Below are 19,325 nucleotides of genomic sequence, written 5' to 3'. Positions count from 1 at the left end.
ATTGTTGATTTATGAAGAAACTGTAGAAGTTATAAAGAAAATTGTATGCTCTGCTTAACAAGCATTACCGAGTACAAATTTTAGATAAGTAAAAAATCTGCGAGCAAAAATACTAATTTCTTAAAAATCACCAATCGAATGATACAAAAACACGAAATTTTGGTCGACACTCTGCTTAAAGTTTTCACTTCACTTTTCTCTACTTGTAACACGGCGTCGCAGAATTCTTTATTTTATATAAACACCGTGATATCACTAAGAATAACTCTATTGAATTTTGCAAACTTCAGTGAAAAATTTTTCCATCTCTTCTGACACATCTTGTCTGGAAAGTCTGGAATGTAGAAAAAATCTACAGAATATCTACAGAAATTCATCAGAGATTCGTCATAAATCTGCCGAAATATTCTGACGAATTTTGTCCCAAGCCCAAATAAAATTCGTAAGAATATCTACAGAATTTATCTGCAGATATTCTGTAGAGGTGTAGATTTTCTCTACAGAAATCTTAAAGATATCTGCAGATATTATTTGACGGGTTTCGGAGTTCCGAAAAGAAAATGTAAACAAACATTTGAAATTTTCTGAAGAGTTGTAAGAGAAAAGGAAGAAAATTACCCTAAAACTTGGGATTACAATAATTTTTACACTCAATCACATCCCATGTACTAAGTAAAATACAATTAAAAAGCTGTGATGTGAAAAAAAACACCGTGACATTTAAGCAAATTCCCCAAAGTGCCGAGTACTCTGTGTATGACTATGCCTCGCTCAAGGAAAAGAGACAGAACTCTTATAGTCAGCCAGAGAGGATAATGAGATTTTCCGCAAATACAGTGGATTAGACGTACTATTGATAAGTCAAAACCCCCTTTTGATAAGAATCATAGTTTTTGTATTAGAAGCACTAACATTCGCGACTCCAATATTTCTATGTGAGTGCGAGTGAGACAGATGATGGGAGAAAAAATAGCTTCAGCTCCGAAGGCTCTATTGCGAGGCCCTGATTACTACCTCCATGTAAATTTCCGATTGTAAGATCTAAAAAAAAAATGGTATCAAAAGTTGAATTGGCGAAAAGTACTTACTGAACCCTATAAAGTTTTTTGTTTTGACACTTCACTCAACTGTCATCTGTGTCAAATGTCCATGGCGTGGGCTTCAGGGGTATATTCCCCAGAAGCAACACAAACCACAAAAACAAAAGAGGGAAGATAAAGCAAAGAACACACCGCCAATTGAGGCCAAATGGTAGAAACTTTCACAGTAACTTTCGGGAGATATTTGTTGAAACTACCAAAATTCACCTTGTTCCAAAATATCCCGCCAACATTGATACAATCACCAGATGTTGTCTTTCTCAGACAACCTCTTGCCATTTGAGTACTTTGACATTTTGGCAATCAAAAAAAAAAAAAACATAAACTTCATATCAAACAGATTTTAAAATACCACGTAGAAAATTGGTGTAACAAAATGAGTTCAATAGAGGTAAAATGTATTTCGTCGGTCTCCGAAGAAGACTATTGTAAGTCTACTTACAATAGTATAAAAAGATGGTATCATTGGATGCAGAAACCTTAGATCTATATCCCCACAAAATTTTATTTTGATTAAGATATTCCTGCAAAAGTTACAAGAAAAAAACTTAAAATCAGCGTGCCCAATTATTGAGTTTTTTGCTCACAATTTTGCTATACAGTAGACTCTCGCTTATCCGTGGAACGGGACCGAAATGTCACACGGATTTTGAGGAGTAATACACATCAAATTGTTTGAAATCTAACGATTTTTTCGTTTACATTGCAAATTTATGGAGTGAATTCTGATCTGACTGAATCGACATTCTCTCTAAACATGCGTACTGTCCAAAAAAGTTACAGTGAGAAAGAATTAACAGTAGATAGAGCACATTTGCTTTAACAAAAAAAACCCAAAACGAGGAAAATATGTCAACAAAATTTTTAAAATTCAACTGTCTCACGGATTTTTTTATGTCACCCGGAAAAAGAGTCCACGGATAAGCGAGAGTCTACTGTAATTAATTTAAAAATAGTGTTAATTAGAAGATATTCAATGCGTAAGTATGATGAAATAGTTTCAAAAGCTGAAAGTATACAAATTGCAGTGAAATTAATGAAAATAAATTTTAGCTGTCAAACTTTAAATCTCTTTTCCTGTAAAGTTTACATTTTGGACTTACAATAGTCTTCTTCGGAACCGACGATTTGTCCAATTTTTTTTTAGGACCTACACTCAGCTCTTCGTTATCCGGCAGTTCGTTATCCGGGTGACAGCTGCCAAACACTGGCGGTTGATGTTTTCAAAATTATTTTAACTAAAGATTAAGTTTGTCCAGAGTGAATTAAAGTATTATTAACATTGTATCGAAGTTTTTAATACATAATTGTTATAAAAATGAAACATAAGCACACCATGGAGAAAATTCTCTTGTTCTTTGTCAGACAGAAAAGAAATTCACACTGCACAAAATAGAAAAACCGTTGATCATTCAAAAAACCTAAATGTCATTTTGTGCCCCAGTCAGCCGGATAACGAAGAGCCGTGTATATTGAAATTTTTTAAAGATTTTAGTCATTTTTCGCATTTCTAACTGTCTAATTGTCTTCTAGAATCATTCACTGGATTCTTGAAATGTGCTTCAGTCGTAAAAAATGAGGGATAATTTATGTAATAAGAGAAAACAGAGGGAGCATCACGTAAATTAGAAAAATTGATGATGCAACTCTTGGCCATTTGCTTAAGAGAAGGAATCAAGTTCGTGGCACGGCCGGAAAACGCAAGATCACAAACGCAAAGGTTCTGGGTTCAAGTCTTAGACCCTCTCTTCATGTTTTTTCTTTTTTTTTGTGCTTTTTTCCTTTTTTTTTTGTTTAATACAGAGACTTTTCACAGATAATAACATAGGGTAAATTAAGCTAATTCAAAACCTGTTCCAAATGGAAACGTCATTTTTTCCTGCTCGAACTCAAAGAGAGAGCAGTTATGTAATTGACTTTTTTTTCAACTTGTCACTGTTCTGGAGCTTAAACGGTAAGAGATATCGACTTCCAGTCTTCGATGACTCCCTATAAAAAAAAAAACAAAATCTCTCGACGTTCTTTTTCCCCTTCCTTACCCCCCTCTATCCCCTACAAAACCATTTTTTTTTCGGTTTTTCTCAAAATTGGACCAAGGTTTTTCAATGATTTTCGGATATGTCTTAGAGCTAGTCCAGGTGAACATTTCGCCCAAACATGCCTATGACCGGAAAATTCGCCATTTTGAATTATTGAAGGTCAAAGGTCAACTACTTTTGAAGGCTCATTTTTCTTTTTGGTTAAATTTGGATTTTTTTAGAAAAGTATTGCAAATTAGAATCCGGCTGCATAGATCTTCATCGGTAATGAATCCGTTAAGTACCAATTAGGTGTGATTCCTTAATAATCACACCTATTGTAATCATCGGATTTTCTCAAAGTGCTTAGATCGAGCTGAAATTCACTGGGTAGATGTTTTGAACATCCCTGATGCCGAAAATCACAAGCAGGCAATTTCGGGTCCGGCTGTCCGTAGTACGCAATATCTGTCACAATCAGAGATTGAGTCTCCACCGGAAAGCCCAGACTCCAGGAACCCCCGGACCGTCGATTCCCGGAAGGTGATGAAAATGGAAGAAGGGAACTTCGCCCAGGAAACCATAAGTAGAAATCTGTATCATTTGATCTAATTGGCATATTACAATCAATTCTTGTATGTTTAATGTTAGAATATATCAGTTTATATGGGCCATAATTAAGAAGAATATTTCCCTGGATCTAAGATCATGTCTGTCTGAATCTTTACTCTCTTTAGCAAGAGAAGTGATGGGAATTTAGGGCTAGAATTTCTAATGAGTTTATAGAGAGAATCTTGCTATAAGTCGGGTGGAGGGTAAGGTAATGATGAAGTGCTTGGATGTGAAAAAAAAATCTGCCAGGTAGTATACGATAATTCAGCTGAGGATTGGTAATATTTGGACAAATTTATCATCGGTATTTAATTTAACCACTATATATCTCTGGTTTGGAAAGAGATGTCTACATAATTTTTTTTTTCAAAACACATATAGGGTAAATTGGTACATTTTGGAAACAGGCACATTTTGGAACCTAATCTGGGTGTTTTGGAATGCATCATTAAATCTTTCGTCTCCTTTGGGACTCTGGGTACCCATGAAAAAAATAATTTTTTTAGACTATTTAGAATCGATAAAATTCCGATTCTTGTGGATGATTACAAACTATAAGGATGTCCAAATCTAGGATATTTTTTGCAGGATCCCAATTAACTCCTGAGCTAAGATATTCTTGGTCAAAAATCGTGAATTTTCGATTTTCTGCTTCCTTGCAGATATTGTGACTTTTTTCATATTTCTAGACCCGAATAAGGAAAAACCTCTCGTGGCCAATTAGTATGATAACTAACAATTACAAATTACATAAATTCGAAAAACTATTTTTTCATAAATTTTCAAAAAACTTGTTCAAAGTTGATGGGAATTCTCGTTCCCAAAAATCTACAGGTCAAATGTAAGGTTATCCCGCCAATTCCCGCCATTTGCTTTTTGACACCAACCTTGTAAGAAAATTCCAAGCGGGAGCGACATTTTTGCCAAAATGGCTGATAATTTTGACATTTGGCAGCGCGGGAGATTGTTTTCGGGGAAGTTTTTCCTATTCTTCCTGATTTTGGTGAATTCTGATTGTCCAGGAAGTGTTTTTTTGGCTCTTGAGAAAGCTTAATGTGTCTGCAATAACATCCTGTTGAGAGAAATGTGTTTTAAAGTGTTATTGTGTGAAATATTTTGAGGAATCTGTTGGCAAGCAAGAGTTGGGTGTCCTTTTTAGCACTTCCTGGACATCCCACAAGATACTGGTCAATAATTCACTTTGTTTTAGTGATCAACATTGTAAAGGAGTCATTTGACATGCAAAAATAATTCACAAAATTGATATTATTGGCTTTTGGAAAATTGAAGTTTGTCCAAGTTTGTATCCTTTGCGTTCTTTAGGGGACGAGAGTACCCATGAGTTTTCCAATTTCCCAGAGGCGGAAAAAATTCTTTCTACTACAAAAGTATCATATTTGACCACTAAGACATACAATAAAGTGAGTTTAACTGAAATTCCTTCGCTGGATATGTTGTGGTCCGGAAAGAGTTAATAAATCGCTTAAAATCGTGTAAATATACTTGTTTCCGCTTAATTTTTTAGTTGTATTTGAGTAATTTAGCTTTTTACGTACCAGTTATACATAAAACTTCTCAAATTTGATTTAATTTAAAGTGCAAAATACGCGCAAAAATTGACAGTGTGCCATCCCACTTTTCACAAAATCTTTAGTGTGGTCAATTTTGTCGAAGTCAACACAAAAAGTGCTAACATTTTTTCACTATTTAATCTGCTTTATCAGTGAAATTTAGAAGTTATTGTATAAAAGAGCGAAGTTTGGACTTTCTATTCGAAGGTTAGTAAAAGGATTCAGTGAAATGTTTTCGCATTTTTAGTGAAAAAAAGCGAATTTACAAAAGTAAACAATCCAGTGCTTTTTGGAAAGCAAAAACTCTTTGCGTCATTTTCTATTTTCTTGAAATTCAGATGCCAAGAAAGCCTTCAAAAGGCAAACCATACACTCAAGATGATGTGGAGAAGGCTCTGGAAGTTTTCAGGAGTGGAAAGTCTATAATCGAAATATCAATAGAATTCAATGTACCAAAAACAACGATATTCAACAAACTGACTGGAAAGTGTCCTGTTAAATGCCGCACTGGTCCACCCACAACACTTACTCCCGGGCAGGAGCAGGAGCTGGTGCAATGGATTTTGGATTGTTCTGATCATTGGCATCCAATAACTAAAGAGCAAGTGTTGGATAGCGTGGAAATGATGTGCAAGTTTTTCAAGATTCCCAATAACTTCAAAAATGGAAGACCAGGTTATGATTGGTTCAGAGGCTTTATGAAGCGACACCCAGAATTAAGTCGCCGTTATCCTGAGAGATATACTATGCAAAGAGCCAGCGTTACTCAAGAAAATGTGAGGAATTGGTTTAGACATGTAGGAGATTACCTGGAGCAAAATAATCTTAAGCATCTTCCTCCCAATCGCGTATTTAACTGTGACGAGAGCGGCTTCTTTTTGGCTCCTAAAGGTGAAAAGGTTTGTAACAAAGTGTTTGGACAAGGATGATAGAACAATATTCACGAGAGATTGCATTCTATTTTGCAGGTTCTAGTAAGAAGAGGTGATCGTGTTGCGGGGAAAATAATAACTTCTGAAGAGAAAGATTGCATGACGGTTCTTTTCACTATTTCCGCATCGGGACAACTAGCACCACCCATGGTTGTACACCCTATCAAGAAGTTTACAATAGACATCGCAAGCAATTATGCTGACGGATGGGTGGTAGGCAAAACGGATTCAGGGTGGATGACTAGCATCCTTTTCTTTGAATACATCGCCAATCATTTCTACCCTTGGCTGCAGTCACAAGGGATCGAATTACCGGTAGTGCTGTATCTTGATGGGCACTCATCACATGTTACCTTGGAACTCAGCAAGTTTTGCAGAGAGAAAGGGATAGAATTAATTCGTCTCTATCCTAATGCAACCCACTTAAAATTTTTTGCTCCACTTAAAATTCAATGGACTAAAGCTTTGTGCAAATGGAAGATGTCGAATGATTTGACAAAATTGAAACGCAGATCAGTCGCAAAAATTCTAGTTGAAGCTCTGAAGCACTTAAATCTGAAAGGCATTGCAGAGAATGGATTCAGGGGATGCGGGTTATTACCCTTTAATGCAGACGCCATAAAGAGGGAGAAGTTTCTGAATAAAAATGAATTACTTGAAGATGCAGGAGTGAACGAAACGGCAGAAATTGATGTAGATGAAGAGCCAATCCTGCCTGCCGATTATTATGAAGCAACTCTTAAAGCTTTTGAAGTACATCTTTTACCCACCACGTTAGAGATGTTTAGTAAGTGTGACGAAAATGATTTTTGGGATGGTCCTTTAGAGAAGGAAGGCTTGTTTCAATACTGGCAAAAAATGAAGCGTATGTACGATAAAGCAAGATCTCCGCAGATTGCTCTAATTTCTGATACAAATGAATCCTCTGTGGACATCAGTGATGCACGAATTGTGCTTTGTGATAATGAAGAGCTAGCAATGTGGAATCAAGAGAGGGATATCAGTTTGATGTCTTATGAAGACAATTCAGACCCACATCAGTCCACTAGTGCACCGGATTCTGTGGCACATGTCTCAGAAGTTAGTTCATTCTCACATCAGTTTACCAGTCCTATTTCCAGGGAATTGCAAGACCCAGTAGAACAATTACAAGTCACAAAATATTTAAGAGAATACGTATATTATTCGAAGAATCTTCCAATGAAAGACAATGTGACTCAATCCCAAGCATCATCATGCCTTACTAATCCGCAAATTATCGCCACTCTTCAGGAAAAGGAAGATAAAAAAAAGCAACTGATTGAAGAGAAGGAGAAAAGAAAGGAAGAAAGAGAATTAAAAAGAAAGCTTAACGCGGAAGTAGCAGAAAAAAAGAAGAGACTGAAAATGTCAAAGAAATTATTTATTTAATTAATTAATTAATTATTATTGTTAATTAGTATCTCGGGGTGTTATTCACGAGTGATGGTAGGATGCAGGCAGAACTCTCGTCGCGAATCGGTCAGGCTTCTGCAGTTATGAGGGAGCTTGGCAGAAGCGTGCTGAGGAAGGTCGAGCTTAGTCGATCGGCTAAATTATCGGTCTTTAAAGCTGTGTTCATTCCTATTCTCACCTATGGTCATGAGATTTGGGTAATGACCGAAAGGGTAAGATCGCGAGTACAAGCTGCCGAGATGAGGTACCTTCGAGCGGTAAAGGGAATCACTCGTAGAGATCGAGTGAGGAATGTGGCCGTTCGTGAGGAACTAAGAGTCGAGGAGCTGCTTCTTCGGGTTGAGAGAGATCACAACTTCGATGGTATGGACATGTTCAACGCATGAATGAAGAAAGATTCCCCAGAAAAGCTATGCAAGCCATTGTGAGGAGACCTCGGCCTCGAGGCAGACCTAGGACAAGGTGGCTGAATCAAATTCAGGATCTTGCATGGGAGCGCCTTGGGATCGAACTCGAACATCTTCCTGAAGTGGCGGAGGACCGACAGGCGTGGGCTGTTAACCTTGGTGTCATGGGCCCGCGACCCCAATAGGGATAAGCGGTTGAAAATGAATGAAATTAAATAAATACCCCTAAAAGACTGACAAAAAAATTTAAGAAATACTAATATGTGATAAAATAATAAATAAAAATACTGTGATAAAAACACATGAAATAAAATTTTTAAAAGAAAACTTCTTTATTAATTTTTTTTGTTTAAATTTGCTCCAGTGAGTGGACTAAATGCACAATAATACGCCTTGTTCAAAAATATCCACATTTAGTTCCAAAATACCCATATCGTTCCAAAATGTACCATTTTTACTTCTTTATACTTTTTGCTATTTTATACAAAAAATTATGCATTTTTCAGTAATTTTCGAAAGTATTCTAATTCTTGATAAAATAAAGAATATAAATATTAATTTGAACAAAATCAAAAATAATTTAGGAAGTCAATAATGTGTTTGAAAGTTGAAAATGCTAAAACCCGGTCCAAAATGTACCAAGTTACCCTACTAGCGCGTACGATGATTTCTGTGCTATAAGATTTTTGAAAAACCGGTTCTAAACCGGCTTAAAAGCGGTTTTTCTAGGTTTTCTCGAAATTGGCCTATGCAATTTGAACTATTTTATGTTCATGTTGTAGCGCTACTTGAGTAGACCAATTTAAAAACAAGAAATTTGGAGATTGCTTAAGAAATTTTAAGAAATTTTACTCGTAGCCTCGTCGGTGGTACACTTGATATTGCGCCATTTCTCTCACTCTCTCTCGCTCTCTCCTCCTGTATACAGTAGACTCTCTCAAATTCGGTCATTTGGAACCGAAATTTCAACCGAATTAGACAGAAATTCGTGCGACAAACTTTTTGAAATGCAACGATTTTTTTATTCATCTGCATACACATATTGAGTTTACATGCTCATTGCTGTTATAAATTGCATGAAAACCACTTGATAATCTTGTTAATAATGCAAAATCATATCAAAACTAAGACAAACCATGCCAAATTTGAACATATTTAATTCATTTGATAATCATAATCAATCTTGAAAAATGTCAACAAACTTTTTTCGAATTTAACTGTCGCCCGAATTAAAAAGTAAGCCGATCTTAAAAGAGCCGAATTAGCGAGAGTCTACTGCATATATATATTGCGTAGACACTGTCTATATATTTCGCGGGTCGTGAAATTTCTCGCGGATTTTGCACTTCTTTACCCTAAACGATAAGTGTGATGTCAAGTTGGAGGTCTTGATCTCTCATAGTTTCTGAGAAAATAGATTTTAAAGGTTTTTTTTTAGACAATTTTATGCATTTTTCTTCCAGTTTTTCTTATACTTTCAAGTGAAATTTTGCACATATCAAGCCTGAAAGAGGCTCCAACCGGATGTAAAGTTTGAGGCCTCTATTCCTCATTGTGTCCGAGATAATCGACTTTAAAGATTTTCAGTTATTTTTATGCATTTCTCGTCCAATTTTCCTCATTAATAACTATGATATGCTTCATACACTTTAAGAATTATTAAACGAAATTTTCATTATTTATGTATAAATATATCGTTCAAGTGTGCCACAATACAAATTTTCAATGAAGGAATCGCACCTCTATAAACTGATCTAGGCTTATCACTGCCTTTTTTTACTATGTACCTATCTGACCCAGACAAGATAGTGCCTTGCAATGCCATCTTGCGAAATTCTAGCACACACAGGGAGAGAATTGTTAAGGACAACATTAATCAAAATTTTAAAACAATTTAATTAACTGAGGGAGATCCAAAATGAGAGATCTTTTGTGAGATTGGTGGACCTGTAGTGGCGTTTTCCACAGTTATCACTCTTGAGATTGATCATCAATGCTAAGACGCCGGTGACGGCTAAAAAACTACTATGTACTTTTGCCTGTATTGTACTGTTCCTTATAATAAGCAGCATTTCTGACGAATATCTATCCATATCTATCTATAACTATTTTCTGTAATCGATTAACCATGATTGGAATGACTATCAATCCAATGGTATTATGTTTTAAGGTGCGTGATTATAAGCGCATTAACTGTTTTATGATTGATTTGTGCTTGATTTTAAGCGCTTTTCTCCGTTTTATGCAGCTGTGCGTGATTTTAAGCTCTTCCACCGTTTTATGATTGAGCTGTGCGTGATTTTGAGCACTTACACCAGGGGCACAGCAAGCGTAAAAAAAAGTGAAGCTATTTTTCACTTTTCCTTGTAAAACTTTTGCAGATATTGCAGCTCGACTTAAACAAATTTGCTTGTAGTTCTTGTACTATTTCGGCGAACATTATGAAATATGTATTTTTAGATAGGTTTTAATGCACAATTTCGAAATATATCAGACTGATACATCAATTCACTTTAGGAAAAAACTTGCCAATAGTCTTCAATGCCTCTCTGCAAAAACGTATGGAGAAATGAAATGTCGAGAGGCCCCTGGTTTTAAGTTTTATCAATTCCGGTAAGCGTCCGGCGATGGGACAGTTAACCCATTAAAAAAAAAATGATTTAAAGTGATCCGACTGTAGTAAGAATTTAGTTTCCTGAAAGCTGAGTTATTCTAGTTGGTGTATTTCAAGTGATAAGTGTGAAAAAACTGAAAATATGAGTTTTAGAACGAAAAAAGAAAGACCGCCTGTGGGCGGTCTTATCGGTTTAGGTGGAAAAGTATCGATTGTTGTTATTTCATTGTTTTTGGTCAAATATTTCAGTATTTTGCATTATTTCTCTTATAGAAAACAAGTGAAATGGCACAAAGACAGCTCAGTCTGTGTACGGAGGTCAAGTTATCGGAATTGACAGATGAACAATTGGTAGAATTCATGAATATGGGCGTAATAGGCGAAGAAGAAGATTTCAGCAGCGATGATAAGTGCATTGATCCAACTTTCAATGAGCAAGATTATGAAATAAGGCCAGAAGTCGAGCAATTCTTCCTTCCGGAACATGAAAGTGACGTGTTTACACAAGAAATTCTAACCTATTCTCTGAACATCAATGCTATTGACACGCATATTCAACCTCGAGTACGGTCTATCAATCTCAAACAGATGAGTATGGTGAACTGGATCTTGTTGAAGAAACAGCTTCAGTACTTGATCTTCAGTACTTGGGGAATCAGTGGCGCAATAGGCAAGACCGTTGGCTCTTGGGCGGATCGATTCCCTGGCTCGACTTACTGTTGTGAGTTCGAGTCCCGCCCGATGCAAAGATCTGAATGTCTAATTTAGACAATTTTCATATGTTAATAACGTAATATAATGCACCGCCTACGCCCAACAATTCCGGGAGCATAGAAGAAGCATCCACAATACGGGGAAGGCGCTCCTGGGCGAGTCTACAAACGGACTAGCAGGTTCTTCTAACACGGGATATGGACATTGTAAAAATGATTACCTTTGTAATGAATATATCTCGATACGATTAATAATAAGTACTTGATGAACAATGCGTCGTAGCTGCCATTCCAAGCATATCAACTGGTGTTCCACCAGGTACGTCAACATCAACACCTGTGTTCAAAGTATCAAAAAGAGCTCGCTCGCCTCTACCAACGAGTGAGACATCCCCGTCGATGACATTCGATTTGATAATGAGGGCCACTTTCCAATCTGGCTTGATAAAGAAAGCGGTAAAAAATCGTGCAAATCTTGCAAGGTGTCAGCTACACAGTGCTTTTGTGTAAAGTGCGGCCTTCATTTGTGTTGCTCAAATGCAAAAAACTGTTTCTATGATTATCATAATAAAAAGTGAAATCACTATCATTATTCAGTTTTTTTTTTTAATGTTAATGTATATTCTGCCCATTTCCCACATTTTCTTATAACAAAATATTATTTCATATCATAAATCCATAAAAAAAAACCTTAAAAAAACATTAAGTATTTATATATTTTACTATTTTCTTTACTATTATTCAATAAAAATCATTCATTCATGAGTATCCTTTCATACTGGTCTTTTGATACCTAAATCCAGGGGCATGACATTTCCTATGTTTCCCATATGTTTCTAGCGAGCCGAAAAAACTTTAGAGTTTATTAGGTGTTTTCTGTCATTGTAGAATGAATTAGCAAAAAATACTAATACGAAATAAAAGCCAATTTAATAACGAAGAGGCAACCGAAAACCCTAAATTTGCAACCTACGCAGTTTTGGAGATATCTCGTGAAATGTGTACGAAAACAGGGAAACAATTACACTAAAACTGGTCGCATTTTTCACAGCTAATGTCACCCCCATGCCTAAATCGATATGACCGCCTCCAGGCGGTCTTCACATTTTCTCACCTGGCGCCCAAACGAAAAGAGATAATGAAGAATGGATGGTTTTTTTTTGAGTTCAGTGGACCATTATTTATCTTAGACAAAATTATTTACCCACATTTATTGCGTATTATAGAAAACACTGTTAGAGGGTTAAGAAAAAATTGATTCTTCCCAAAGCTTTCGGCTCAGAATCAAAGAGAAATGTGGTCAAATCTAGTCTTGCTTTGTCGTAGGTCTCTTTAGTTTATTTTTAACAATTTCCTTATTAATTTTTGTTCTTTATGTCCGTCTTGGCGGTTTTCTTCACGGTAACTCTTGGACCAATTGGACATTGAATGTTAGTTTGTTGATTTGTTGTTGGGTGGCGTTGGGGTTTTTGCCACTTGTTGTTGTCTAGGATTTCGTGTGCAAGGGCGCATGAGTATCACGTGTCAATTGGCGCATGATTCATATCGATTCCTTGGCTTTTTTTTTCTGTTGAGATTGTGAAAGTGGTGGAAAAAGGTGGCGCCACCCGGTAGCCATTTGACAAAGCATCGACGATGAAAGGATTATTGTAAATTCCCCTGCCCCGCCCCCAAAAAAAGGGCTCAAAGCACCATATCATTTTGCAATTCAACAACGTGGCTCATGGATCACACACAATAATTAAAAATAAAAAAAAAAAACTCTGCAAAATAGTTTTTGAAAAGTTGGAATCCTCACCAGCAACTGCACGAAGGGAATGGAATCTGAATGATGACTTCCTGGGACAGCCACACTTGCCAATTTGGCCTTTCACTCGGTTTAACCTTAACAAAGTTCTTTTTTTTTTCTTCTTGCCAATCCAAAAAGAAAAACACCCCCTTTTAGAAGAAAATCTTAGTTAAATATCTTAGTAAGACAGCTCGAAGATTTTACCACCATTGAGAGAGAAAAAAACTGTCACTTTGCAAACTTTTTCGAATACCAAAACTCAAAAAACAAAAAGACACCGGAAGAATTAGAGGTTGATCCGGGAATTGTTTATTGGCAGAGAGACAAAAAGAAAAACAAACAGCCTGAATCCACCTTCTTTTTTTTTCTTTCTTCTTTTGGAATGTCTCCTTGTGCACCTAAGACACTACACACTGGAACGGCCACAACAACAATGGTGGATGCGCCGTTTGAGGGTGGAAAAAAAATCTGTCAGAAAATCTGCGCACCTCCACCGAAAGAGGCAGCTTTTTGTCACATTTGACCCGGGAAAAACCAATATGGATTGGATATGTCACAAGGAGACAAATGCACTGACAGCTGTCAGGATATAATCAGTTAACAATTCAAAATGTACACCGTTAAATATGGAAATCTACAAATGTCAGAGGAAAAACATGTAAAATAAAACACACAGAGACAATGGAGTAGTAACTGATGAGAGTACAGACCAATTAATTAGGTAAATATGCGAGTATTTTCACCATTTTCCACTGAATTTCGAATTTTAGTAACAGTGGCAAACGCGCTTTCGAACAACGTGATGTCAAAAAGACGTTCGGCCCCTGTAAAAGGAACACTAAAGGAAAGAAGAAGAAAAATTTGATAAATTTGAAAGCGAAACCCTTAAAAATCCAACGTTTTTTTTTTTTTGTTCATTCACATATTCAAATTAACAGAACAATGCAACTCTACAGTAGACTCTCTCAAATTCGGGCATTTGGGACGGAAATGTCAACTGAATTAGAAAGAAATTCGGGCGTCAAGTTGTTTGAAATGCAACGATATTTTATTTACCTAAATACTCATATTAAGTTTACATACTCTTATTAATTGTAAATTTCATGAAAACGCCTTAATAACGCAAAATCACATCAAAGCTAAGACAAATCATGGCAAACAGACAGATTTTTTTTTCAAATTTAACTGCTTCCCGAATTATAAAGTACAGTAGAGTCTCGCTATAGTCCATATTTGGTTTCAGATTTGACACTTGGGTCGCACTATAGTCAATGTAATTTTTAAAAAATTATCAACAACTTTTAGTATTGAAATTTCTCGAGGGCTTCCACTTTCTTTGCGATTGTGATACTTGTCCTTGCTCTCTTCATTATGGATCACAATTATCACAACTACTTAATAAAGTTTGCCAAAAATATTAAAATAATTATGCATGTCGCATACTAAAAAACATAACCTAACTTAAAATCAGTGTTTTGAAATCAACGGTCGATAAATTGTGGACTATAGAGCGATGGCCTATAGTGAGACTCTACTGTAATCCGGATCTTAAAAGAGCCGAATTTGCGAGAGTCTACTGTAAAAGGAACACTAAAGGAAAGAAGAAGAAGAAATGGATAAATTCGAAAGTGAAACTCTTTGAAATCCAAAGTCTTTTTTTGTTCATTCACATATTGAAATTAACAGAACGATGCAACTCTATTTTCGTACACAGCTCTCTCCGGTATCCAGTACTTCGATATTCGGCTGACAGTTGATGAATTCAAAACGTTTTTCTTACGAAACATGCAGCTTGATCAGAGTGAATTAATGGCTCCGTTCAGTAACTACCTTTCGAAGAGACAAAGGCACTCCAAAGCCCAAGCCAAACCCATTCGAAAATCTACCGGAAACCTAAAGTGCAAGTTCACATATTCGCCGCTTTAGCGCTGATTGTTCTGCCATTTCGAATTTCGATATTCTTGACACTTCAAAAAGTGATTTTTTTTTGTGTATTTTTGTGAATGTACTTTATTCAAATTTGTGTACAAATTTGAATAAAATACATTTTCATTAAAAAAATCAAAAAAAAAAATTCTTTTTTCATAAACGCGATTTTGAAAAATTTTGATTTTTTAACTGTTTATAAGTATTTGTGGAGTATTGTATTCCCTGAAAAATTGAACTCAAAATTTTGAGTTTAACTGGTATTTTTTCTTTTTTGATAATGTTGTAAAAATTTGAATATATTTTTTTTTAAATAAGCGCAAAAGTGGAAGCTCGTCTTTTCATGGAATGTAGTACTCAATCCTCTCGTTCATTAATACCCTTCCCGATTTGAGAGCTCTTTCCGGTAGAGGTTTTTCCTTTACCGATTCGAAGGTATATCAGAGAGAAATGACCTAAAAACCCGTTGGAAGTTCGAACGTTTAAACCGACGAGTTACACAAAAATGAGCAAGTTCCTAGAAAGGACATTTCTTTGAGTGAAAGTGCAATTAAGACGTTCTACCATCGTGAATTTCCACAAAACTACACAAAAATTCACTTTTTACAGTAAATGTTTGCACACGTGTTGTTGACATTGTTGACGATTGAAGTGTCAAGAATATCGAAATTCGAAATGGCAGAACAATCAGCGCTAAAGCGGCGAATATGTGAACTTGCACTTTAGGCTTCCGGTAGATTTTCGAATAGGTTTGGCATGGCTTTATTTATTTATTTTATTTATTTAATTCATGTCCCTATATAATAATAATGCATTGTGGGGCTGTACATCAACATGAATAAAAACAAATAACAAAGTAATAAGGTGGGCCAGATCGGGCTGGTGATGACGTAGATACTTTTTGGAGGTTATGTCAAAAATCAGCTGTTCGTGATTCGCGCCAAAAACTCATGCGAATACATTTCTATAAAATGTTGGGAATATATCAAAATTATTAGTTTAATTGTTAACAGAAATGACTATTATTATCAATTAAACTAATATTTGATGTTGTTTCTGTTTTTCTCATACTTTTTTGCCACAAAATTCCACTGGACAAAAATTATTTCCACGAAACCCGGCAGACCATACATTGCATGAGCAAATCACAAATGTGTCAGAACATTCAATACTCATATGTTCTCTGGAAAAACTCAGAATAAGTAAAATAACATAGAATTCAAAGCATAAAAATTACGTAGAATATCAAATTGATATAAAATGCCAAGTTCAGACATTTTCAACAAAAAGCAAATATTAATTGGGATTTTTTTAAAAAATATTTCAATACTTAAGAAATAAATATTTACGATATTCGGAATTTTTGAGAATCAATCGCGGTATTCTCATAATTTCTATTCTGGATTAAAACGTCACCTTTTTTGATAATAAATTGTAGTCTTAATTGTGGTAAAACCCATTCAATTGTTCATTCATTTATGATGTTATACTCTGTATAAAAAATATTGCACTTTATGGCACTTTACTGCACTTTGGAATGATATCCCAATGTTCTGATTCTTGGCCTATTTTTTTTTTAAATTTAGATCATAAAAATGGTATCAAATAATCTTTTTCACAAAGAGAAAGTTAATTCATCTCCAAAATTAATCTATTTTTGCACCCTTTTACACCCTTTTGCAAATTATTTCTTTCAGAGTACAAAATGAGAACATTTTGACCACCTTTCTGAGAAGAAGTAGTTGGTTTATAAAAGATGAAAAAAAAAAATGAATAACTAATAACGTTAACAATAATTTTCTAGAGTTTATATGCATTTATAGACATCTAGTCGAATTACAGCTTTCTGCCTCCTCTTAGAAAGGAGTTATAAGGTAAAATAGTCTTATTTTGTATGGGGGCTACCAGAAGGGGTGATGGACGAAGAGTTTGGTCAGTATGGTTAAAAAGTCTTCTTAAAGCCTTGTTCCCATGCTGTATTTCAACTTTCTATCTTTTCTCAGAAAGGAGTTATAAGGTGAAATGCTCTCATTTTGTATGAGGGCTACCAGAAAGGGGGGCAGAGGAGGAAGGTATTATGCATGGTTTAAAAGTCTTCCCTAAGCTTTGTTCCCTTGTCGAATTTCAGCTTTCTACATCGTCTTAGAAAGGAGTTATAAGGTAAAGTGACCCCATTTTGTATGAGGGCTATCAGAATGGAGGGTGGGAGGAGGGGGTGGTATGCATGGATAAAAACTTTAAGTCATACAGTGACTCTATACCGAATTTTATCAAGATCGCTTTAGCAGTTCTTGTATAATTCGTAGTCAAAACAGCGATTTTTCGGAAGGATAGAGGCATTTTTACAAGGACTCCCAGCGTTTATCGTCCTGGGTCCCGGCAATTTTTCAATCTTATATCAGTACCTACAAAATGCGCCTACTCTCGTTTGTGGCGATTCCGGGACCAGCGCCCATATACTTTTGACCATTCTCCTTTAGGAAGTGCTGGAAGTGGTGTACACAATTTTTCGACTAATATCTCCTCCTTGAAAGTTCCTCAAATTTGAACAATATTTTGAAAAACGTAACGGCAAATTTAAGAAAGATAATTATATAGAATATATCAATGTAATTTATTGCTGAAGAAATGGAATTTGTAGCGGAAGTTAATACAATATGATAATATTGAGGAAACAGTAGAGAAAACCTCAAATTTTACATTTTGATCTCAACCGTCGCGTCGTTCAAATTTGAGGAATTCGGCTGTTTATTCAATAATTTTCTCTGTGTGGGGTGTCATTTGACATTTTCTGTGACATTTACTGTTGTCATAGAGAAAAAAACTTTTATTTTTTTCCGGTAGATGGCAGATCGAGTGGATAAGATGAAAAATGAAGCGCTTGCGCGCCAAATAAAAAGGCGCGCATGCGAAAGGAAGTGAGAAAATGAGCTGGATTTTCCTTGTGATTTTCACATTTTGGGGTGGGGTGACGTTTTCTTCAATGCACCACCAATTGACCCCATTCCAGAGGTCATCGGACAATCTTTCTCTCTCTCTCTCTTTCCCCCGAAAAACCGCCCTCCCCGGGCCAAATGACACAAAAGAAAAACCACTTTTCATCTAAATTTTCTTCTCAAACTTTTCCCTCACTGAGATTTTTCTCTCTCTGAAAAAAAAAACAGGTGTATAGGCCAGTGTATCTAAAAAAAGATCCTATTGACCAGAAGAGAGACACAGCTCAATACAAATTTATTTATTTTTCACAGAAATGGGAAAAATGGGGAAAAATTAGATAATGTAGGAAGAAAATTTTCCTATTTTTCATTTTGTGGTGCCCTACCAAAAGGGTGAAGGAAGAAGAAGAGGAAAAAAAAGCTTTTGCTAAAATTAGTCTTCACCTACTTAAGAATTCCTTAAGATGGGGGATTCCTTCCGTCTTTTCTCTGTTTTTTTGTTTTTGTCCTCCTCAAGGAAAATTCCACATACACAAACACACTCTCTCTTTTTCACTTTTCCACTGACTACTCAAAAAATATTTAGAAAAAAATAAATAAATAAAACAAAATACACCACGAACTTTTGAGGTTTTTTTCTTTTGTGTCCCACCGGTTTTTCACTTTTCAAAATCGCACAGGCCACACACTTTTCTTCTCAGACAATTTTTCCAATGAAAATAAAATGAAATTTTCTTTTTCTTTTTCTTTTTTTGTTGGCGTTTGAGGAACAATGAAAAGAGCAGTGTCAGGAAGAAAGTTCACTCTTCCGAGGGCAAAAATGCAACAAACTATGTCAAAATTTTCAGGGAAAATTTCTCAATAATCCCACAAGGTGGCGCAAGGTTCCTTTTTTTTTAATTTCTCTTGACATTTTGACAGTTTGCTATCATGCTTGCCGCATTTGCCAAGACGGAAGATATTTTCTTTCGAGGGAAACTTCAAGTGTTTTTCCCACACTTTTCCACCATAAAATGCTACTTTGACGTCTTAGGGTTTTCCTGGGAATTTTCTCAGCTTTCCAAAAAGCCCCAAATCATCAAAATCGGACGAGAAATGGCTGAGCAATGGAGGCTTTAATAGGGGAGACTGGGGCAAAAAGTAACAAAATGATTTTTTTTTACGAGCTAACTGAGAGCCTCAGAAATTTCCAATTAGCGCAGTTTTCAAGGAAATTTACCGCTCTACAACTTTTGTGAAAGCAATTTTCCTCTATTTTGTAAGGAAATACTTT

At 35.7% G+C, this 19,325-nt stretch overlaps 1 protein-coding gene across 15 annotated transcripts in view; it reads right to left on the bottom strand.

Moving 5' to 3' along the window:
• LOC129808797 (calcium/calmodulin-dependent protein kinase type II alpha chain) overlaps positions 1 to 18,901 on the bottom strand; it is a 124,924-nt gene extending 106,023 nt beyond the window's left edge. For 2 of the 15 annotated variants that reach the window (XM_055858681.1, XM_055858684.1), the window contains exon 1: positions 1,233 to 1,391. In XM_055858681.1, the coding sequence (XP_055714656.1) occupies positions 1,233 to 1,379 (147 nt within the window). In that variant the 5' untranslated portion in view covers positions 1,380 to 1,391. Of the gene's footprint in view, positions 1 to 1,088; positions 1,401 to 13,199; positions 14,704 to 18,496 lie in introns of those variants that run through there. The other 13 variants (XM_055858683.1, XM_055858687.1, XM_055858694.1 and 10 more) reach the window with 12 other exon arrangements.
• Between the last annotated feature and the right edge of the window lie 424 nt (positions 18,902 to 19,325).

This window comes from Phlebotomus papatasi, chromosome 5 (assembly GCF_024763615.1).
Source record: "Phlebotomus papatasi isolate M1 chromosome 5, Ppap_2.1, whole genome shotgun sequence".
Lineage (NCBI taxonomy): Eukaryota > Metazoa > Arthropoda > Insecta > Diptera > Psychodidae > Phlebotomus > Phlebotomus papatasi.
The sequence above is the reverse complement of the archived record's forward strand: the minus strand, read 5'-3'. Positions and strand labels throughout refer to the sequence as shown.